The 25,315-nt window shown below is 38.8% G+C and overlaps 1 protein-coding gene across 1 annotated transcript; it reads right to left on the bottom strand.

Moving 5' to 3' along the window:
• On the bottom strand, positions 1-24,607 carry LOC140726805 (ras-related protein Rab-39A-like). The gene is made up of 2 exons (XM_073043653.1): positions 24,188-24,607; positions 1-2,796 (listed from the first exon to the last, which is right to left on the bottom strand). Exons 1-2 carry the CDS (start codon positions 24,400-24,402, stop codon positions 2,370-2,372), a joined length of 642 nt encoding a protein of 213 aa, XP_072899754.1. The 5' UTR covers positions 24,403-24,607; the 3' UTR covers positions 1-2,369.
• Between the last annotated feature and the right edge of the window lie 708 nt (positions 24,608-25,315).

Here is a 25,315-nt window from a genome sequence, read left to right as displayed (position 1 = left end):
TTCAAAACAATATTTATTTTGGAGAACAAAATAAAAATGTTGACATTCAATAATTTATTCCTTACTTCTAAGCCTCTTCACAAGTACAACTATTGAAATTTTTGAGTGAAATATTGTTGTAGTGGAACAAACATGTAAGTGTTAAATTGATAATTTTCCAAAATGTAGAGATGAACACAAATAATTTTGACCCTACTTCAAGATGACAAAACAACTAGTTCCCAAAGCTTAGGTGAATGTTTTGTATTATTTATGTCTGAAAGGCATAATTTTCAATTTTCAAATTTCATAATTTCCAATTTCACCTGATAGCAGTTCTAAAGGCCAAGATTAAAGATTGCTACAAAGTATGACAATTAAAATAATAATGACAATAAACATTTCAAGGAATATAGTGTAAATATGAAATAGATGCAACAATCTAATACCAAAGAAATGAGAAATTTGAAATAAATGCTCATAATATCCTGACAGCAGCTGAAACAGAGTTAACATCTCACATTGATGATACTGCAGCACAACTCGAGTTTTTTTAAAAAAAGAATATTCTGTTCTTGGATGCCAAATATAAATAGGTTTTCTTAAATACATTCATTGGCTGGGATGATCATTACTGATTGGCCACACCTCTAGTACATAGGTGGTTATACTAAAAGGGAAAGAAATTAAAATCTTGAAGTTTTAAAACCCTGTGATACATAAAATGGAGTGAATCAAAAACACCAATTATAAATAGCCAATTAGAAAGTCTGGAGTATTTGATTTTCACCACTCAGACTGCATTTTAAACGTTAAAATTGCAATACAAGATGTCAGTAAATTTAAAATATCTTGGGCCTAGAAATCCATTCCTGTCATGTGTAATAAAATGGATACAATATTATAAAGTAATAAAATGTGGTTGACTGAATTTTGGAAGCAGAGTGCAAATGCACATCCAGATATTTTAACATTAAAAAATTCTGTTTAGTTTTTTTTTCTCTGCAAGTTGGTGCTTTTGCAATGCACAGCTGGATTTAGTTAAATCAGATTTGATAAGCAAACAACTTGATTTAAAAGACTTACTAATTCACTTACTCATTTACTTATACATTTCACATTTGACTTCAGAAAAAGAGCAGGCATATGTGCCAAAGGTTAGTAGCCAATTCAGTATATTGCATACATTTCAGACAACACTGGAAACTACATTTTTGTATGCAGTAATTGCTAACAATTAAGTGCAAGGAAGTAAGCATGAATGTATAAAATTGCCTGACCTAAAGGTGGGTATTTCAATATTCTCTGAAGATTAAAAGCTTACTTAATGAATTTTAAACTTGCCCATTGCTGGTGATATTCAAGTCTTTTGAAAGCATCACAGTTGAGCCAAATATTAACTTGTTCCCACCATCCACATTCATTATTTTCATCTCCATTTCAAAATGCAAATTTTGGAATGATTGTTCAATAGCATTAGCAGCCTTACCACTTTCCAAAAATAGACAAAAGGCAGCAATTTGTAACTGTAAACTGTAACATTAAAAGCGTTAAGCTGAACAACTGCATTGCCATGCCAACATTCATTGATTTGACATATTAGTTAAACATTAAGTAATATTGGTCCACAAAAGAACCTAGTGCAAGGCTCTAACAGAAGACAGCAACTCTGTGCATACAGCCAAGCTGCTGGCTTGAATTACTGTCAGTAACTAACAGCAGTGCAACCTTTTGAAGCCCCAGTTAAAGCACAGTTAACCCCTATTGTTTTCATTTGCTCCTTTTAACTCTTAAATTTATGACTCATGGCCACTTTGTTAACCATTAATGACGCTGAAGGCTCTGATCCAAATCTTGGGAAATATTCACAATTCATAAACTATTCTTAAAGGCTGGGAAATTAAGGAATAGCAAAACAAAAACAACAAAAAAAAGTTTCTAATAAATAACTAACAAAGTTATGAATTACAGCTTCTCAATTCCCAGAAACTACTCAAACATTCCTGAAGTGGACAAAACCATACTTAAATCATTGTTTAGGGTAAATGGTTCATATCAAATATACATATTTATTAAATCTTTACTGATCCTATCCCACAGATTGGCTGGCCTTATAGTAGGCAACACTCCAAAAATAAAACCTGATTTTACAGTGCAAAAAATATTTTCTTACTATTAAAGTCAGCAACTATTGAAAATAAAATATGTACATTTCATGTTGGAGAAGCTCTGTAGCCATATTGGGGTACTTACTTTCCAATGAAACATATTTAATCAATTCTATACTAGGTCTAGGATAAATCCTTGTAAATTTAATTATGTAAGCTTGCACAAATGGCTAAAGTACATTAAGCAATTCTTTGGAATAGAGGGTTCTTTAACCCTACCAATTAACAAAGGCACCTTCTTCCAGGCTGCACAGCTTCCTCAGAAGAATGAACAACATTAGGAACCACACCACTCTTAACACCTTCCCATCCTTCTTGGATGGAGATGTTGCCTTTTTTGAGCAGCTCATATATCTGCTGGGTTAGAACAGTGAAAGACTCCTCCACATTGGTAGAATCTTTTGCAGATGTCTCAATGTATTTCATACCCTGCACAGCGGCAAGTTTCTCCGCTTCTTCCTTTGAAACTTTCCGTTGGGTTGCCAAGTCACATTTGTGTCCAACAAGAAGAAATATGATTTTGAATGGCTGAACATGCATCTTTGCTTCCTCCAACCAGTCACGGACATGTTCAAAAGACCTGCGATTTGTAACGTCGAATATAAGTAGACCACCAACTGAGTTACGGTAATAGGATCGAGTTATAGACCTAAGAAAGATAAAAAAAAAGGGGAGTAGAATTCAATCAGTTTTACCTTTCAGAACCATACCGTGCTCAGGAATAATAAACTAGAAATGTTAATGCTAATGTTTTATTTCGTTCTTGGAAATATTATTTGTGAAGTTTCATTTTTGAAATCAAATCAAAACAAAAACTTAATACTAATTCATGCTGAAAGTTTGTGCAAAAATAATATAAATGTATCACATGGATAAAAGGTTCAGTTAGATTTGATCTGATGAAAGCATTTACCAAACAGCCACAAAATAAACTAGAAATACTGAATAGATGGTTTTCTATTGCTTCCGTAGCTGCCATATTCCATATTGGTTAGTAGGTTGATTGGTCATTGTAAACTGTCCTGCGACCAGATTAGTGTTAAATAGGTGGGATACTGGGTGATGCAGCTTCTTGGGCCAGAAGGGCCTGTTTTGTACTGTATCTCTAAATAAATTTTGTATTTATTAATGTTTCATAAATGTCTGTTGTGAAGAGCACCTTAATATGTATTTTTTGCTATCTAGAAAGGATTTATCAGTTCAAGCAATCTCAAAAAGAGTTACTGGAATCCTTTAATAGATAATTCATTCTGATCATCTGTTTTAATTTCTTTTTTCTATGATAACAAAGAACTAAGTCAGCAGTTTAGCATTTTAGGCACTGAGCAGAGAAATACAACTTTTTTTTGAAAATTTACAGTCAATAATTTTTAAAAGATACAAGAATTCTAATGCAATGTTGATAAGAAAGACCTCAAAGTTAGGAATCAAAATATTGAGCTTGGTGTGACTAGTGTCCTGAGCTGCCTATATTTCAATGCAAGAAATATTGCAGGAAAGGCAGATGATGGTGCTGAAGATGAGGTAGCTGGTTTACAAACCGAGGCACTGTGTAGTGAGGAGAGGATGTTGATAGGGCAAAACTGTAGTCAAAAGGATGAGTTGCAATGTAAAAAGCAGACAAAAATTGAAAAGGCTGAATACTCAATTGAAGGTGATGTATTTGAATGCACGCAGCATACGGAATAAGGTAGATGAACTTGCAGCACAGTTGCAGATTGGCAGTTATGATGTTATAGGCATCACTGAATCATGGCTGAAAGATTATGACTGGGAGATTAATGACCAAGGATACACATTGTATCCAAAGGAATGGCAGGAAGGTAGAGGGGACAACATTGCTTCGTTGGTAAAAAAAAATGAAATCAAATCATTGGAAAGAAGTGACATAGGGTTGAAAGGTATTGATTCATTGTGGATAGAGCTAAGGAACTACAAGGGTAAACAGACCTCCAAACAGTAGCAAGGATGTAGCCTACAAATTACAATGGGAGGTAGAAAATGCATGCCAAATGAGCCATGTTACAATAGTCATGAGGACTTCGATATGCAGGTAGATTGGGAAAATCAGATTGGTGCTGGATTCCAGGAAAAGAGAATTTTATTTTTTTTTATATAAAGAGTGCCTATGTGATGGCTTTTTACAGCAGCTCATAGTTGAGCCCACTAAGGATCAGTTATTCTGGTTTGGGTGTTGTGCAATGCACTAGAATTGATTAGCACTTAAGGTAAAAAGAACCCTTAGGGCAAATGACCATAATATGATTGAATTCACCCTGAAATTTGAGAAGGGGAAGCCAAAGTCAGATATCAATATTACAGTGGGATAAAGGGAATTACAGAGGCACGAGAGAGGGTTTGGCCAGAATTAATTGGAAAAGAACACTGGCAAGAATGATGGCAGAGCAGCAATGGCTGAAATTTCTGGAAGCAATTTGGAAGGCATAGGATATATACTTCCTAAAGAGGAAGAAATATTCTAAAGGAAAGATGACATAACCATGACTAACAAGAGAAATCAAAGCCAACATAAAAGTCAAAGAATTGGCATTTAATAGATCAAAAATTAGTGGGAAGTTAGAGGATTTGGAAGCTTTTTTAAAAAAAAACTAACTGAAGGCAACTAAAAAAATCATTAAGAAGGTAAAGATGGAATACGAAAGTAAGCTCACCAATAATATTAAAGAGGATGCCAGAAATTTCTTCAGTTTCATTAAGTGTGAAAGAGAAGTGAGAGTGGAAAGCGATGCTGGAGAAGTCGTAATGGGGAACCACAAAACAGTGGATGAACTGAATAAGTATTTTGCATCAGTCTTCGCTGTGGAAGACACTAATAAATTCCAGGAGTATGGGGTTATGAAGTTACTATGACCCGAAAGAAGGTTCTTGGGAAACTGAAAGGTCTGAAGGTAGACAGGTCACCTGGATCAGATGGTGTACACTTCAGAGTTCTGAAAGACGTGGCTGAAGAGATCATGGAGGCATTAGTAAAGATCTTTCAAGAATCACTACATTCAGGAATTGTTCCAGAATACTGTACTGGAAAATTGCAAATGCTGCTCTAAAAAGGGAGGGAGGCTGAAGAAAGGAAACTATAGGCCAGTTATTCCGACCTCCGTGGTTGGGAAGATGTTGGAGTTGATTATTAAGGACAAGGTCTTGGGGTACTTGGAGGCACATGAGAAAGTATGTCGTAGTCAGCATGGTATCGTCAAGTGAAAATCTACCCTGACAAATCTGTCAGGAGATTGGAGCTGAGAGGAAAATTGGATTAACCATGCCAAAATGGTGTAACAGACTATGGGCCAAATGGCCTTATTCTGCTCCAATATCTCCTGGTCTAATATCATACTGCCCTGGCTTGTCTATCACTTAGTCAAACAATATCTATGTCCGAGCCCGATCAATGGAGGACCTCGTACCTGTACGCTGCAGTGTTCTTTTGATTAGATGTAAATGAACAAAATCAGTGCAAACACCTAGTTTAGATAATAGACTACCTTCATAAAATCTTTCAACAAATCCATCCTCCAGATATTCATTTTCTATGCAACATTCAAGATGATTGTTGACATCTTCAAATTCTTTGTAGTTCCTAACTTGAAGTAATGAAATAGTTTCAGCTTCACTCCCAGCTGTTTCTGGCAAATCCAAGTTTGAAACTGCACGAGCAAAACAGTTCTGAATTGTCTTACTTACATTTTTGCCAACAGCGACAAAACTTACTGTTTTTAAAAAAAAAAACAAACACATGAAACTAATGCAAGTTAAAAACTGTTCACTCTGAGCACGGTATTAGACAGGGATTAGGCAGGGTTTCTCAGTTGGGGTTCCATGAGGGGCTGTTAAGGGTGCTGCACGAGATCGTGATTAAAAAATACATTGTTTTATTTGAATTTCACACAACGCGCAATGCTAGCAATCATGGGCAGTGACCAAGCAGCCCTGTTAGCAATATCGTTAGAGGTCTCTCAGCCCAATACGGCAGTGTGCAGTAGGACCGTGTTTATTCAGTTGAGTCCATTCTCAGGTTTAAACGCGAGATGGTGAAAGCCGTTGACAATTGGGGAGCGCTGTATTGCACGGATGGGAGGACGGTAGGCTGATGAGGAGTGTGAAATGCATTTTCTGAGCATTGAATGGATTTGCCCAACTTGGGCTGTGACATCAGACTCTCCCTCCCGTATTACCTCTGCCAACTTCCCTTTATGAGCCGCTGACTTATGGGCGCAAACAAACTCTACCAGTGTAGTAGAAAATTGGAGGGAAATTTTCATTCTAAAGAATGTCCAGTGTGGTGAGCTTTGAAGAGGAGAATTCTAGGCCTAAGCCTACGGACAATTCTGATAAGATTAATGATGAAGAATTACAGTCTTCTGAGTCATTTCACTGCACTAGTGCAAAAACAGACATAAAAAGTCCAACTTTTTTTATTACAAAACTATAAAAGTGTATTTACACAACAAATACACTAAGTACAAACATTAAGTACTTACAAGACTGAATAAATTCAAGTTAAAATATGACTACTGTCTATAAAAGTCAATTCCCTGGGGGGAGGAGAAAGGGGGTGGGCCACTGCTCCCACAAATCCCCCACTGTACCCATAGTGACTGCATTCTCCCTCTCCAAGGGCAGTTGGGCATGAATGTATCCTCAGAAGAGGGGCAGGCAGTTGGCTCTGGCAGAGCCATCAACTTTCCGCCTAGACCCGTGAATGGCCATCTTGGCTATGCCCAGGAGCAAGCCACCAGTAGATCCTCCTGGCGACCGGCCCCCTCTGTGCAACCTCTCACGTTCCATGTAAGCGTGGTACACCAACTCCTCCCGGTCACAGAATGTACAGGTGGACAGGGCATCAGTGAACCTGCTTAAAAACCTGTTGCATGGTACTGTCCTATGCAACACCTTCCACCCCAGGTCCACAATGTACAGGGGAAGGACCCCTGCATAAAGAGATTTCCACTGGGGACCTCGCCAGGTGAGTCTGGTGGGACACGCACGCACACACGCACACCTGATCACCCTCTGTGATCAGAAGACTAAGGACTGCAGCAAGGATCCAATGCCTCCTGTTGCCCCAGAAGTCAACCACCTGGAGTCAAAAGCAGTGGGCGGGAATAAAGTAATCAGCCAGTACCATATCTTTACAACGAAGGCTACTTATCAATGGGTTTTACGTGGACTGGTGACCCAAGTTGTGGCTAGTCTGTGGTAAACAACTTACAACTTAGCAATGGCTCCAGTAAAATTGAAAAGACATTTAACTACAAATGACAGCAAAAGTGCTAAATATTTTAAACGAACTATGGCAATCTCAAGACGAACAGATAAAAGCTTTTGAAAATAAAGTCAGTCAGGAAAAAGATTCAGGAAACAAGTTATTTAGTAGCTTTAAGACTAGTTCACTCAACAATCTATCAAAAACAGAAAACCTGGACAAAGAGCACATCAATCTCCTGCTACATACAGAAATACAGTGGGTTCGAGTTCTCAACAGGTTTTTGAGCTGAAAGCTTAATTGCAGGAGTACTTTCAAGAAAACAGTAGGTCAGATTTTGCTAAGTGCTTTGAAGATAAAGAATGGCTGCAGAAACTAGCTTACTTAACAGACATTTTTCATCATATGAACCAGTTGAATAAGTCTCTGCAAGGCCCTGGCGAAAATGTTTTGATTTTAACTTTGACTTGGATTTAGAAGGAAACTCAATCTTTGTAAAAGTCATGCTGCAAAAGGAAATCATGAAATGTTTCCATTGCTGCTTGGGCTTGAGAGTGAGGTAGGATATCAGAAAGTCTCAAGTCTTATTGAAAGCCAGCTGGAAGAACTGCAGAACAAAATTGAACAACGTCCTTCCTCCCTTTCAACACAAGTGTATGACTTTGTGAGGGACCCTTTCTCTGAATCTTCTGCTCAGCCTGAGAACTTGACTTTGAGACAAGAGGAAGAACTTAGTGAGCTGCACTCTGATCATGCACTCAAGATGAGATTCATTGACCTACTCCTGGACAAGTTCTGGATTTCTGTAAAAGAAGAGTATCCTGCCATTCAAAGAAAAGTAATGAAAATTTTGCTGTAGTTTTCAACTTCTTACACGTGTGAGCAAGCTTTTTTCTTGTTTAACAAGCATCAAGAGCAAAGATAGAAATAGTCTTGTTTTAGTTGATGGTGAAATCCATGTGTGCTTATCCCAAGTTCGACCCAGAATTGAGAAATTCGTTATGTTTGCCTTATGAGTTTTTAAAATTTCTGAAAGAGAAAGAAAAGGAAGGTAAGCCAAGCTTAACTATCTGTTTTTTTTCCTCCCAAGAAAGGGTGGCTAAAAATTCATTCCCTAATCAAAAGAGCATTGCCAAATACTTTTGGATTATTACATCTCCAACTTACTGATCACACTAACATACCGTGAGCTCTAATTTAATAATTTTTATGCAGGGGTTCCCTGAGACCTGAAAATTATTTCAAGGGTTCCTCCAGGGCAAAAAGGTTGAGAAAGGCTGATCTAATGGCTATACAAGTGCACATGTCTGACACTAGTTAGAAACTGTTCGGCAACAGTCTCCAGCCCCCATTAAGTGGCACAGTATCCCAAATAACAAAGGGAATCTGGCTATTTTTTTGATTAGTTTTGTTCTTTAAGAGTTGGTCCCAAATTAGCAGCTGCCCTGATTAACCAATGGCCCAATTAACTGGGATCACCATACTTAGAATGAGAGAAAACTAAAATAATTGTAAATAAATTTACAATATTCCTTTCAGAATAATGTGTTCTGCTCATTTCATACAGGAACTGAAAATTTTCACTTCCTAATTCTGAAAACAAAAACTGAATTTAAAATTAAACTTTTCACTTATGTGGTCTGTTATATTAAAATAAGATCAAGGTTCACATATTAGATTTTTTTAAAAAAATTCTTGCATATGAAAGTACCATCAACTGCAGTCTAAATCTATAATCTCACATTGGCCCTCCAAGTGCCAAAACTTGGTCCTTGCATTACTGGATACAGTTCACAAGTCTTGAAAAGAAGTCTACTTCACGCTTCCTATTACTTAATTTATTAATGGCTAAAACAACTGGCTAGTGATAGTACAAAGATGTTACATCCAGATGAAGATAACCATGAGATGTACTTTGATTTTACTTTGTAAACAAGTGACACAAACTCACAATCCCCCAAGACAATTTTTTGTTATACTTAAAACTAAATTATATATTACCCTTTACAGATGTTAAGGCTAAGTGTTTAGTCATTAATAACTTAAACAAATTATAATGTTGTTCCTAGCTTTAAAATATGTACAAAAATAAAAGCTGATTTTACAAGTATGATCTGGGATAGAATATATGAAACTCCAAAATAATGCAAGTAGGTGTCCTATTATCAACAACAGGAAATTGACATTTCAGTTTGGAGTATAGTCGGCCCTCCGTATCCGCGGGTGATTGGTTACGGGACTCCCCACGGATACCAAAATTCGCGGATGCTCAAGTCCCTTATATAAAATGGCATAGTTTTTGCATATAACCTACGCACATCCTCCTGTATACTTTAAATCATCTCTAGATTACTTATAATACCTAATACAATGCAAATGCTATGTAAATAGTTGTTATACTGTATTGTTCAGGGAATAATGATAAGGAAAAAAAGTCTGTACATGTTCAGTACAGACGCAACCATCGTAGTTCTCAGTGCAAATAGCGTTCAGCGTTTGTTTTGCAGTGAGCTGTAATAGAGGCAGTGCGCACGCCATTGCTTTGAAATGCATGAGATTTTCGCTACGATTGACAGTGCCGCAATGATTGCAGAAAAGTATGACCTTAAGTTTGAAAAGGCACGTAGGTTTAGGGCAGGTTTGCAGGATGTTTTGAGTGCTTACAAAGAACTGTATGATAGGAAAATGAGTGAACCTTCCAGTGTGCTCGCTGTCTTCCTGATTCTGGTAAGTGAAACTACACTGTATGTACATTATTTCTACTTTATATAGGCTGTGTATTTATCATATCATTCCTGCTTTTACTATGTTAGTGTTGTTTTAGGTTTTGTGTTATTTGGTACGATTTGGTAGGTTTTTTTTGGGTCTGGGAACGCTCTTTTCCCCATATATATTAATGGTAATTACTTCTTCGCTTTATGACATTTCCTGCTCTACTTTTGGATAGTGGGGGAAACCTGTACAGTATTTTCGATTCACAGCTGGTTGAATCTGTGGATGCAGAACCCGCAGATATGGAGGGCCAACTGTACTCGCTTCAAATATGCAGTTAACTTTTGCTTGAGTCAGAGAAAAATTGCACTATGTACTCCAAATTCAGCAACAAATTAAATTTTTTCCCTTACTTCATCAATGTGGCACTTCCAAATGCATGAACCATTATAAATCAATCTGGAGGAAGCATTAGCAAACAAGGAAAAGCTGCTTGAATATCAACAAAGACTGAGACTAAGAATGCCTGATAACAGCTGATAGAATGGTTTAATTCTGCCAGAGTTCAAGTGTAAGTGAATGGTTATAGCATTAGACACATCCAGAAAGGATGGAGCAATCCAAAATTTTATGAAACTTATAGGAACAAAGGCTTGAAGCTGAAATGAGAAAAGGCCTACTCCATTGAGTAAATTACTGGAGAACTTGGCAATAGACCACTCCCCATCTAACAAGGGAGAAGGGATTTTTGAAAGAATCTAGACAGCACAGGACTGTGCATAATATGGTTTGTTTATGATATTCATACTCCTGGTGGCAACAAATTGAAAATTTAAAAAGCGTCTATGTTTGAAAAGAGGTTTCCTTACAGGATTGGGTAAAAGATGTGGCAATAAAATTTTTGCTTTGCAGTGGCCAGAGCATTATTCTAAAGAATTCAATACTTCAGGAACAAATGAAAGGAAATGACCTTAAATGTTTAGTTAAAACCACAGCCACAAGGGGAAATGCAGCAATTAAAAAATAAAACTGCCAACTAATGAGAAACAATAAATTGTTCAGGAGCATGGTACAAAGACAATGTATCAAAACAAAGTGAAAAGGAGCAATGTGAATGGTATAAACAATTTTGGAATTGAGGGGCAGTGTAAAGATTCAAAAACTTAACATTTATTGGGACTTTTGATGAGTTTCTTGGTATTCCCCCTCTACTGTCCTCATTTGTTCAAGAAATTTTGCAGGTGTTTGAAATATTTGCATAGCAAAAAGGAGTTTCATTGCAGACACCCTGGTGAACAGGACTTGCAAAGCTGTAACGTAAATCCTACTTGGTTAAATATGGGACGATTATAACTTATTAATAGAAAAAAAATGAAGACTGATTTCTGTTTGATGGGGACCTGTGTATGAGGGTGAGATGGCTGTGAATACTTTAGCCCACTCTCTGGGTTTGGGGACATTGGCAGATTCTTCCATGCCATTCACAGTAACTGTCACCATGAGTAAGGTAAATGATCTTGTAATGCGGTTAGGGATTAGCAGGTATGGTATTGTGGGCATCACTGAGCCATGGCTGAAAGAAGATCATAGTTAGGAGCTTAACATCCAATTCGTATTGGAAAAAACAGGCAGGTAGGTAGAGAGCGCGGGGTAGCTCCATTGATAAAAACAAAATCAAATCCTTGGAAAGAGGTGATACAAGATCAGAATTTGTAGGATCCTTGTGGGTAGAGTTAAGAAACAAGGGTAAAAAGATGAGAATTATATATAGGCCTCCAAACAGTAGCCAGAACGTGGGCCACAAATTACAATGGGAGGTAGAAAATACAGGTCATAAAGGCAATGTTATGATAGTCAAGGGGGATTTCAATATGCAGGTAATCAGCTGGTACTGGATCCCAAGAGAGATCATCTGTAGAATGCCTACAAAATGGCTTTTTAAGAGCAGCTTGTGGTTGAGCCCACGAGAGGAAAGGTGGTACTGGATTTGGGTGTTGTGTAATGAACTAGATTTGATTAGGGAGCTTAAGGTACAAGAATTTTTAGAAAGCAGTAGTCATGTTAGAATTCATCCTGCAATTTGAGAGGGAGGAGCTAAAGTCAGATGCATGAGTATTACAGTGGATGAAGGGAATTACAGAGGTATGAGAGAGGAGCTGGCTAAAGTTGTTTGGAAAGGGACATTAGCAGGGATGACAGCAGAACAGCAATAGCTGAAGTTTCTGGGAGCAATTTGGAAGGTGCAAGATAGATCCATTCCAAAGAAGGAGGATGACTCTAAAGGCAGGATGATGCAACCATGGCTGCAAGTAAGTCAAAGCCAACATAGAAGCCAAAGAGAGAGCATATAATAGAGCAAAGATTAGTGGGAAGTTAGAGGATTGGGAAACTTTTAAAAACCAACAGATGGCAACTAAAGAAGCCATAAGGAGGGAAAAGATGAAATATGACTGTAAGCTAGCCAATAATGTCAAAGAGATAACCAAAAGTTTTTTTTTCAGATATATAGAGTAAAAGAGAGATGAGAGTAGACATTGGACTGCTGGAAAATGACACTGGAGAGGTAGTCATGGGGGACAACGAAATGGCAGATAAACTGAATATATATATTTTGCATCTACCTTCACTGTGAAAGACACTAGCAGAATGTTGGAATTTCAAGAGTGCAGAAGTAAGTGCAATTGCTATTTTCTGGGGGAAGGTGCTTGGGAAACTGTAAGGTCTGAAGGTAGTAACCTGGACCAGATGGACTATACTCCAGGATTCTTAAGTAGGTAGCTAAAGAGATTATGGAGGCGTTAGTAATGATTGTTCAAGAATAACTAGATTCTGGCATGGTTCTGGAGGACTGAAAATTTGCAAATGTCACATTAGTGGTTGGGAAGATGTTAAGAGTCGATTTTTAAGGATGAGGTCTCAGTGTACTTGGAGACACGTGATTAAAAAAAAGGTCAAAGTCAGGATGGTTTCCTTAAGGGAAAATCTTGCCTGGCAAATCTGTTGGAATCCATTTAGGAAATAACAAGCAGGATAGACAAAGGAGAGTCAATGAATGTTGTGTACTTGGATTTTCAGAAGACCTTTGACAAGGTGTCACACATGAGGCTGCTGAACAAGATAAGAGCTCATTGAATTACAGGAGAGTTACTAGCATAGATAGAAGTTTGGCTGATTGGCAGGAGGCAAAGAGTGGGAATAAAGTGAGCCTTTTCTGGTTGGCTGCCAGTGATTAATGGTGTTCCGTAGGGTCGGTGTTGGGACTGCTTCTTTTACTGTATTGGGAAGTGTATGGTTCTACACTTTGGTAAAAAAAACAAAAGTGTAGACTATTTTCTAAATAGGCAAAAAATTCAAAACTCTGACATGCAAATGGACTTGGGAGTCCTCGTGTTAAACTTCCTAAGGGTCATCTTGTAGGTTGATTCAGTGGATGAAGGCGGCAAATGCGAAATTAGTTTTCGTGTTGAGAGGACTAGAATATGAAGAAAGGATGTGCTGAGACTGGAGAGGATTCAGAGGAGTTTCACAAGGATGATTCTAGGAATGAAAGGGATATCGTACAAGGAGTGTTTAATGGCTCTGAGTGTTCACAGGAATTTAGAAGAATGAGGAGGATCTCACTGAAACTATTGAATGTTAAAAGGCATAAATGGATTGAATGTGGAGAGGATAGTTCCTGTAGTGGTATAGTCTAGGACCAGAGGGCATAGCTTCAAAACAGAGGGACATCCATTTACAACATAGGTGAAGAGGAATTTCTTTAGGCAGAGGGTGGTAAATCTGTGGGACAGTTGTATTTGAGTATATTTAAGGCAGAGGTTGATAGGTTATTGATTAGTCAGGATGTGAAACGTTATGGGAAGAAGGCAGGAGAATGGGATTGAAAAGGAAAATGGATCAGCCATGATGAAATGTCAGAGCAGAGTCACTGGGCTGAATAGTCTAATTCTGCCCCTATCACTTATCGCCTTATTATTCACCAATGGATAATAGAAGATTTATCTTACTCAACAGAATTGCACTACTTGTTCTATACTATGTGGTTTCATATTTAGAATGTATATAATCTTGTACTGTAACTTTACCAGGTTTGCTGTTCATTTTAATTTCTATTTTGGTGTTGCTTCCATCGTGCTCTTTTACACTCCATATTGAACCAACACTGCTTATTGAACCAGTGTTGGTCCAAAGATTTACAATATGCTGTCCTCATCTGCATTAGATGGCCTATACCCAGAGTTAAGGACACTTATTTAAGACAGATGAGGCAAACTTTTCTCTCTTGGTCTTAAGTTCCTAGAGCAGTATAGCACAATTACAGACACTTTGGAACAACCAATCCTCACCCACCACATTGTTACCTAGCTAGTCCCAATTTCTTGTGTTCTACTCATGCTCCTCCAGGTCCCTCTTCTCCACATACCTATCCAAGTGCCTCTTAAATTATACTATTGTACCTACCCTAACCACTTGTTTTGACAGCTCATTCCACATATTGATCACCCCCTACATGGAAATGTTGCCCCTCATATCCATTTTAAATATTTCCCCTCTCACCCTAAACCTATGGCCCCTAGTTTTAGACTCCCTTACCTTCTTATAATTTTAAAGACTTGTAAGATTGCACTCCCTAATGTCCCAATATTCATTGTATAAATCCTAGTCTGGTTTGACTTTCCAAAATGTTTCGCTTCACACATGCAGTGTTATGAATCTTAGGAACCCCCTTCTTTAAAAGGTTGTGAAAGCAGAGTATTTGAGAATTTTTTTAAATATAAAAACAGAGGTAGATAGTTTCTTGATGGGCCAAAGGATTAAAAATTACTGTAAGTAGACAGGAATCATAGAGTTACAGTTACAGTAAGGGTCATCCCTAATCTTATTAAATTGTGGAGCAGGTTTGACAAACTGAGTGGCTTACTCTTGCTCCTAAATAGTTTGTGCATTCATAGTTCTGGAAGGTATCCACTTTAAAATACTGGTAGTGCAACATAACACATGAAAGATGTCCTCAGTGTGAAAGAGGAACCTGAGGCTTTGCGTACTGGTTACCAATGTTTACATTGTAGTGAAAGCAAAATTGTTACAGATATGGAACTAATATTTGGTTAAAAAAAAACTTCTTCCCAGGATTCATCTGCAAGCCATGTCATCAGAATTTGATCTGTTGTATTGCTACTGAAGTTCATAGAGTGATGAACATTGCCACATTTTTCCCCAATGATGTTAAACAAGGATTAAATAACTGAAGGTGGTTTCAAGAAAAGGGCTCCCTCCACAGGCAACTATTGTGGGAAATAAACAGAGAACAAATTAGGAATAAACAAACCATTTTCAGGTTGATAGGTGGGATACACCAAAGATCAGTACATGAGCCTTGACAATTTAAAATTAATGTTAATAATCTAGTTACAAAAGACAGAGAGCAAAACAAGTTTACTGACATACTATGCAAAGCTTGGTAGACTGTACTGTGAAGAGAATGCAAAGGGCTATAGACCAGTCAGCTGAGTGGACAAGTGCCAAAAAATATATTGTGGGGAAATGCAAAGATATGCTTTTTTTAAAAAAAAAAGCACAGGAGAGCAAAGCAGTACTGTATTTTTTTTTTAAGATAGTGTAATGCTGATGTCCAGTCTGGTATATATGTGTTTGTACATGAAACGCAAGTAGTTAACATGCGGGTGCAACCAGTTGGGCAGGCAAATTGTGCTACGACACACCTTAAACATCTGCATGTTTTGGGTCTCTGAACCTTAGGAACAATAATGTAACTCTGAGGCAAAGCATCTTCATGTTTTGGCTGTTTAGGTAATGGAAATTCACCCTTAAATAATCACTGCCAAGAATTTGAGATGTAGAATAAAATTAGCTTTTATAGAATTTATGCCAAAAATAGCAAAAAAAACCCCACAAAATTTACACACACACACACACACACACAAAATTCTGCTGGCACACTTAGAGTCTCTGGTAAATAAAATCAAAAATCTCAGAGCAAGATTGTTGTATCAGAGGGACATCAAGGACTGCTGGGTTTTTTGGTTTTACAGAGACTTGGATATCCCCAGTCTTTCCAGACGCAGCAATACTTCTAGCTGGCTTTACAATTCACCGTAAAGATAGTACTTTCAGAGGCAGAGTATACTTTATGATTAGCGTTTCTGTCCCAGTCCGGACCCCACCTGGAACATCTCACCATCAAGTGTCATCCATTTTGTCTGTGTGTGAGTCTTGGTAACATGTACACCCTACCTCAGGTTCTAGATGAACTGAACAATGTAATCAACAGGCATGAAACAGTGCACCCTGATTGATGCCTTCCCCATCACTCTGGGGGATTTTAACCAAACCAGCTTGAAAAAGTCTCTAAATAATTATCATCAACATATTACTTGTGGAACCAGAGGAGCCAACAGACTGGACTATCGTTATACAACCATAAAGAGAACTTACCGGGCCACCTCACAAGCACACTTTGGAAAGTCTGATCTCATGGCTGTACTTTTACTTCCTGAGTATAGGCAGACCACAGCACTAGTAGCAAGGACCAAGAAGATACAGACAAAGAAGGCACAGGAGCCGCTTATAGGACTGCTTTGAGTCAGTGGACTGGACTGTATTCAGGGATTCATCTTGCAGTCTGAATGAGTATGCCACAGTTATCACTGTGTTATTAGTGTATGCCTACGAGAATACACCATACATACCCAAATCAAAAGATATAGAGGAACCAGGAGATTCATAGTCTGCTGAGGGCTAGATATGTGGCATTTAAGTCTGGTAATCCAAGACTATACAAGAAGGCCAGGTACAACATATGGAGGGCTCGGTCAAGAGCAAAAGAACAATTCTGAGCAAAGTCAGAGGTAGAATCGGATGCACGTCAACTCTGGCAGGGTTTGCAGGCCAAAGCAAAGCCTAACATTATGAACGGCAGTGATGCTTCACTTCCAGATGAGCTTAACGTCTTTTATGCATACTTTGAAAGGGAGAATGAAACTCCAGCTATGAGGATCCCTGCAGCACCTGGTGACCCTGTGATCTCTGTCTCAGAGACCGATGTCAGAGGGTGAATCATCGTAAGCCAACAGGCCCCATAACCAACTGTCGGGATGTGTTCAAAGACATTTTCAATCTCTCATTGCTAGAGTCAGAAGTTCCCACCTACTTCAAAAGGACAACAATCATACCAGTGCCCAAGAAGAGCAGGGTGAGATGCCTTAACAACTATTGTTGAGAAGCACTCTCATCCACGAAGATGAAGTGCTTTGAGAGGTTGGTTATCACTGGAATCAACTCCTGTCTCAACACTGACCTGGACACACTGCAATTTGCCTATTGCCATACTATGTCTACAGTGGATGCTTCACACGGCCTTGGATCATCTGGACAATAGTAATACTTATGTCAGGCTGCCGTTTATTGACCACAGTTCAGCGTTTAACACCATCACTCCTACAGATTTGATAAATAACAAGCAGGATAGATAAAGGGAAAATGGTTGGTGTGTATTTGGATTTTCAGAAGGCCTTTGACAGGGTGCCACACACGAGGCTGCTTACAGCAAAGATTCTAGCCTGAATAAAGCAGTGGCTGACTGGCAGGAGGCAAAGATTGGGACTAAAGGGAGCACTTTCTAGTTGACTGCCAGTGACTACTGATTGGGACTGATACTTCTTATGTTATATGTTAATGATTTGGATGGTGGAATTGATGGCTTTGTTGCAAAGTTTGCAGACGATACAAAGACAAATAGAGGAACAGGTAGTTTTGAAGAAATAGAGATGCTACAGAAGGACAGGCAGATTAGGAGAATGGACGAAGAAGTGACAGAGGGAATACAGTGTTGGGAAGTGTATGGTCATGCATTTTGGTAGAGGAATTGCAAGTGTTGACTATTTTCCAAATGGAGAAACAATACAAAAAATTGGGGCCCAAAGGGACTTAGGATTGCAAGGATGTAATGTTTAAACTTTATAAAGCACTGATGAGGCCTTACTTAAAAGTATTGTGAACAGTTTTGGGCTCCTAATCTTAGAATGTGCTGAAACTGGAGGGGGTTCAAAGGAGGTTCACAAAAATGATTCCAGGAATAAACAGCTTGTCATATAAAGAGTGGCTCTGACCCTGCATTCACCAGAATTCAAAAGAATGAGGAGCGACCTCATTGAAACCTATCAAATGGTGAAAGGCCTTATTAGAGTTGATGTGGAAAAGATGTTTCCTATGGTGGGAGAGTCTTAGAGGACACAGCCTCAAAATAGAGGGGTGTCCTTTTAGAACAAAGATGAGAAGGAATTTCTTTAGCCGGAGAGTGGTGAATCTGTGGAATTCTTTGCCAGAGACATCTGTGGAGGCCAAGCCTGTATTTAAAGTGGAGGTTGATAGATCCTTGATTGGTCAAGGCATGAAGGAATACAGGGAGAAGGCAGGAGATTGGGGCCAAGAGGAAAATTGGATCAGCCATGATGAAATGGCGGAACAAACTTCATGTGCCAAATGGCCTAATTCTGCTCCTATGTCTTATGGTCTTACAGTATATTAAATAGTTAAATTATAAATAGTGCAAAAACATCAACAATAAAAAAAAAGTGAGGTAGTGTTCATGGGTTCAATGTCCATTTAGAAATCAGATGGCATATGGGAAGAAGCTGTTCTGAATCACTGAGTGTGTGCCTTTAGGCTTCTGCATTTCCCTCCTGACGGTAACAATGAGAAGAGGGTATGTTCTGGGTGATGGGTGATATAGACAGATTGACCTGAGTTAGCAAGGTGGTGGTGGTGTATATTTATTTTATTTCACTTAGAGATACAGCGTAGAACAGGCCCTTCCGACCCAATGAGCCACACCACTCAGCACCCCATCTATTTAACGTTAGCCTGATCACAGGATAATTTACACTGAACTGTAAATTTGTGTACTGGTTACTTCCACCAAGGTTTACATGGTAGTGAAAGGTAAATTGTTGTGGACATGAAATAATAATGGGAGGAAACTGGAGCACCCGAAGGAAACCCACACACTCAAGGGGAGAACATACAAACTCCTTACAAAAGGCACTGGAATTGAACTTTGAACTCCAAAATGCCTCAAACTGCAAGAGCATTGTGATAACCACTAACATAATTTAGGGAAGGCCAATTATTTGGGGTTGACACGAAGAGAAATCTCTTCACTTCAGAAGTTTGTAAATAGAGAATATTTAAGGCTGCGATCATCAATTTTTAATATAGAGGTGATTATGGGATTCAAGGACTGGAAGACAAAGTGGGCAAGGTAGAATATCAGCCATAATTTTATCACATAGCAGAGGAGACTCAAGAAAGCATTTGACTCCATTTGCTATTTCTTATGTCACGTTAATTAGCTAGAAATGAACCTACAAGATGCAAAGGCAAATAGACAAAGGAGAGTCAGTGGATATTGTGTACTTGGATTTTCAGACGGCCTTTGATAAGGTGCCGCACATGAAGCTAACAAAGTAAGAGCCCATGACATTACAGGAAAGATACTGACAGGCAGGAGACAAAAACTGGGATTAAAGGGGACCTTTTCTGGTTGGCTGCCAGTGACTAGTGGTGATATGCAGGGGTCAGTGTTGAGACTGCTTTTTTTTACATTATATGTCAATGATTTGGACAATGGCAATGATGGCTTTGTGGCCAAGTTTGCAGACAATACAAAGATAGGAAGAGCAGGTAGTGTGCAGAAGAACTTAGACTGGAAGAATGGACAAAGAAATGGCAGATGGAATGTGGGGAAATGTATGGCCATTAACTTTGATAGAAGGAATAAAGGTATAGAATATTATCTAAATTGGGGGAAAAAACCCTCAAAAATCAAGAGGTTCAAAGGGATCTGGGAGTACTTCTGCAGGATTCCCTACAGGTTAACTTGCAGGTTGAGTCAACGGCAAGGAGGGGTCTCGGCTCAAAACGTCGACAGCACTTCTCCCTATAGATGCTGCCTGACCTGCTGCATTCCACCAGCATTTTGTGTGTGTTGCTTGAATCTCCAGCATTTGCAGATTTCCTCGTGTTTACATTTCCATGTGATCACTTCTGAAAAGTTTTATGGGTATATAAGCAACCTACTCAACCCCTCTTCCAACGTCAATCCTTTCATACCAGGAATTAAACTAGTGAGTCTTGTCTGCATGCCTCCAATGCACCTTTTTTTACACACGGACTCTAAAGCTATACTGTACACAGTAATTCAGGTGCAGTCTGTGCAGAATCCTGCAAAGTTGCATCAAAACATCTCTACTTTTGTATTCCATACTCCCTTCAATGAAAGCCAAAATTTCACCTGCTTTCTGCATTACTTGCTGTACTTACATGTTCACCCTTTTTGTGTTTCATGATCTAGGGCCACAGATCCCTTTGCACAATATTGCATGGTGTCGTTCGATTTAAATGATATATATATTTAAAATTTTGATTCTTCTTTCTGAGGTGGATAGCCTTAAATTTTCCTATATCATATCCTAGCTGCTAAATTCTTGCTCATTCCATTGATCCATTTATATCTATTCATAACTATCTATATCCCCTTTGCAAGCATTTTGTGTCCTTCTCAAAATTTGTGAAAGTCACATCTACTTTATATCATTAGCAAATTTAGCTACAGTACTATTGGGTCTCATCATCCCAAGTCATTAACATATTGTAAATAGTTGAGGAAAGATACACTTTCAGCCAGTGCAATGTCTTCCTGTTGATATCCACTGACTTCAGGGGTACTCACTGCCAAATATCACTGTTACCTCAGGAATTCAGTTTCTGTGGTCTACGTTTGGACCAAGGACATGTTGAGGTCTGAACTCAAGTGATCCTGGTAAAGCCCAAAGTGGCACTATTAAACAGGTTATTGGTGAGTAAATGCCATTTGATAGCACTGTCAATGAGACCTTCCATCACTGTGTTGATGATTGACCTACAGACTGATTGGACTGCATTGCATTTATCCTGCTTTTTGTGAAAAGGATGTTTTCCCCTCACATTGTTGGGTAAATGTCAATACTATAACTGTACCGGGATGGCTTGGGAGCAGGCACAGTTAGTTTTCAAGCTCAGATCTTCAATATTGAATAGTTTTGTGGCTTTTGCTGCATCAACTACTTTCAGTCATTTATCTATTTTTGTGTGTCTGAAAACTGAAATAAATACACCTATTCATGATCACTGATTGACATTAATCAGCAGCAATAAGCCTTTGACCTCCAAAATTTGCTGTCAGGCAAATTTAAAAAAATTCAAATGGTTACTACATCCCATGGAATCAGGTTAAAGGTTGATTATCAAAGCCCCAAGACATCACAGTCAGAAATCTTCAGAACATCTTTCCTGGCCCAACTTTCTTCTACTGCTTGATCAATAACTTCCCTTCTATTGGAGGTCACAGTTGCCAGTTTGTTAATGACTGTAGAATGTTCAGCTCCATTTGCAATGATGAAGCCGTGTACCAAAATATGGTTAATAATCAGGCTTGGGCTTTTAGGCAAGTAACAATTGCATCACAAATATACTTCACAATGCCTTTATTGCTTTGCTACTGTACTTTTACTTCAACTTGAATAGAATTAGCATCACCAATTTCCTCAATATTGATATCTTAGGGTGGTAACAATTGATTAAAACTCAAACTAGGCCAATGGTATTTGGAGCAGATGAATGACTCAGTATTCAGTTGATATCCTGACTCATCAAAGCCTCTCATAGAAGGCACATCAGAAGTTCTCATCCGAGTGTGCTCTCGTATGATCACATACAACCAACTCATAATCATCCAGGTCAAACCAGAGCATTCCATTGTCAGCCAGTGTGTCAAATATATTACCTACAGAGTGCACTGCCAAATGAGATCAAGGTTTCTTTGGCAATATTATCTACATCACCTGGTGTAACAGTAGTACATGAATAACCTTCATCACCTACCACTGACTCAATAAAGTCTATTTTTGGCCAAAACTGGGTCTCAAGTCCTGGAAATTCTTACTTAAAAAACAGTTTTGAATGATTTCACCAGCTGAATTGCAGCAAGGCCAAGTAGAAATAAGAAAACAAGAGGTATTTTTGGAAGAATTGGAGGTGGTGTAATCAAGTCTACTGCTGTGATGGACAAATGATTTGGACAGAAGTGCATGAAACTATATCTGCTAAATGAGGAGGACTGCAAAGGTACCAAGGAAGACCAAGGCAAGTTAGTATATTGGATGCCAGATTAAATTTTAAAGTGGACACGTGCGAATAAACAATTTTAGGTGACAAAACATGGACTAGGAATTGACCAATTGAGAATAACAAGGTGTGATATTAAAGATTTAAGATGCCAATTCTCTGTTTAAAATACTAAACCCAAATTCATATCAATAATTGTACTAAAATTACACACATATCAAAATAATACCACTAAAGAGAAATTTTAATTTCATTATCATTTTTAAAGCAGAGTGTTGACCATGTTAAGAATGATAAAACAATAAGATCACAAGACATAGGGCCAGAATTAGGCCATTCAGCCCACTGAGTCTGCTCCATCATGGCTGATTTATTATCCCTCTCAACCCCATTCTCTGCCTTCTTCCCATAACCTTCCACACCCTGTCTAATCAGGAACCTACCAACCCCGGCTTTAAATAAACCCAATGACTTGGCCTCCACAGCCACCTGCAGCAATGAATTCCACAGATTTACCACTCTCTGGGTAAAGAAATTTATCATTTTTGTTCTAAATGGATGTTCTTCTATTCTGAGGCTGCGTCCCCTATGTCCGCATCATAGAGAACATCCTTTTCACATCTCTTTCAATTTTCAATAGGTTTCAGTGAGATCCCCCTTATTCTTCTAAGCTTCAGTAAGTAATCCCAGAACTACCAAATACTCCCCATACATTAACTCTTTCATTCACAAGATAGTTCTCATGATATTTTAGATAAGGGCCCAAAACTGCTGACAATACTCCAAGTGCAGTCTAATGCCTTATAAAGCATCAGCATTATATCCTTGCTTTTCTATTCTCCTGCTCTCTAAATGAATGTTAATATTACATTTGCCTTCCTTACCACCAACTGAACTTGCAAGTTAACTATTAGGGAATCCTGCATGAAGACTCCCAGTCACTTTTCACTTCTGATTTCTAAAATTTTCTTCCTGTTTAGAAAATAACCTACGCCTTTACTTCTTCTACCAAAGTGTATTACCATACACTTCCCTATACTATATTTTATCTGCCACTTTTTTATCCTGTACTATACACTGAAATGCTAACAAGCATATCTACTGCTTCTAATATCAAAACGCTCAAGAAAACCAAGAATTAAAAGCAAGTTTGCAGTGCCACAGGTACATTTTGAATCTGGAACCAACACTTTACAGCCCAGCTTTGTAAAGGGGTACAAGGTAGCTATGGTCGGTCAAAATTCACAGCACAGAATTAAGCAGGCAAATGGCCTATTTGTTACAACGTTCATTGCAGTTGTTCAAGTTGTTATAAATTAAATCTGTCTCAAATCTCCAGATTCCAATTCTATAGTCGTTTAGGGTTCAGTTTGCCTAAGGGGTTTAACAGTTTGTTGATAAGTCTGAGTCCCAACCTGCAATTTCAAATAAATATAGCTAACCCTCGCGTTTACCCAATAGTCAATCCAATTCAAATATGCCAAACATAAATTAGCCGAATAAACATGAAAGAGGGATTTAGTTAGTGGGATAATTTTAAATACTTTTCTTACTTGTGCTGCTCTCATCAATGGCAGTTATAAATTAACCCAGCTGGAAATAAAACCGCTTATGCGGACGTAATAAAATCAGCAGCACCACGGACAGACCTGAAACACAAGTATGCTGGTATAATAATAAAAATCACGAGAGAACAGAATAGATTTCTCAAATCGATTCCCAAAGGGACTGTATAGGTCGCTTCCCAAAGTTGCATTATTTCGCTTGCCGTTTGAAGTGATGCAAATCAAGGACATCTCCCACGAGCAAAGTCCAGCAGCTACAGCGCGCTCGCTCGCCCACCCCGCTACCTATTTACTTCTCCATCTACCTCAAAAAGCGGGGGGAAAAAAACAGCAAACTAAACCCTGAACCCTGAGCGCACCTGAACCGCTCCTGGCCCGCCGTGTCCCACAGCTGTAATTTGATCCTCTTCCCCGGCTCGATTTCCACCAGCCTGGCGAAGAAGTCCACGCCGACCGTGGGGTCAGACGAGTCGTTGAATTTGCCTTCGGTGAACCTCCGGAGGAGGCAGGACTTGCCCACCGTCGAGTCTCCGATCACTATCAGACGGAACTGATAGATCCAAATAGCTTCCATGACATAACTTTTTCTCTTTCCTTACGCACAGTTTCGGTAAAATACTGTTTTGGTTAAAAAAACCGAAAACAAGTCAAATGTATTTCAAAGTAGTGACGGCAACCTGGTAAATATATATTTAACCAATTATTACTGCAGCAGAAATGCTGGTCCGGTTTTTCAGCTCCCTCACCCGTCCAGCCTCCAATGCTGCAAACTCAGCTCTCTCGCTGGTACCGGAAAACCAAGCCCGGGAAGAGGGAGGCGGTGTTCAACGGCCCAAGGGCGATGCTTGACATTGATTTCCTCCAATCACAAGTCGGGCAAAGTGGGAAGGTGGGCGCATTAACTAATAGCACACGGGAGGAGGCGGGCGCTCCAGGGGAGCCGCGTTTGATGTTGAGCTCAAACGTACGCATGGACTTATTTGACGAAAGCTTTTTCAGATTTTATGTAAAGAATTAACACACACACGCGCAGAATGTGTAAATACCCAACCACATCGACAAGTTGTTGGCGGATCCAGCTCGAGAAAATTTACGATGTGATGACGATATTTCTGTCTAAACTGAGGAATACATTTAATATTATTACAGTAAATGCATGACAAGGTCGGCGTGATATGACAGTTAATCAAGGTGTGATTCTGATCAACATACAGAAAACAAATTCATGATTTTACAAACACGAGAACATCTGCAGATGCTGGAAATCCAAAGCAACACACAAAATGCTGGAGGAACTCGGCAGGCCAGGCAGTATCTATGGGTAAGAATAAACAGTCGACCTTTGGGCCAGACCCTTCATCAGGACTGGAAAGAAAGAGGAGATACTGCTTTTGGTCCTTAGGGTGCTTAAAACTGTTTAATACGCCCACTGAGATCTTGCATCACCTTAATTTCAGGATAAATCTCTGCAAGTTTCCCCCTAACAA

Source organism: Hemitrygon akajei, chromosome 4 (assembly GCF_048418815.1).
Source record: "Hemitrygon akajei chromosome 4, sHemAka1.3, whole genome shotgun sequence".
Taxonomy (NCBI): domain Eukaryota; kingdom Metazoa; phylum Chordata; class Chondrichthyes; order Myliobatiformes; family Dasyatidae; genus Hemitrygon; species Hemitrygon akajei.
This window is presented reverse-complemented; position numbering and strand designations above follow the sequence as displayed.

Coding starts and splice junctions, on each gene's coding strand:
- LOC140726805 (XM_073043653.1), bottom strand. CDS start 24,402: ATGGAAGCTATTTGGATCTATCAGTTCCGTCTGATAGTGATCGGAGAC. Junction 2,797..24,187: donor GCGGGCCAGGAGCGGTTCAG/GTGCGCTCAGGG, acceptor TATCTTTCTTAG/GTCTATAACTCGATCCTATT.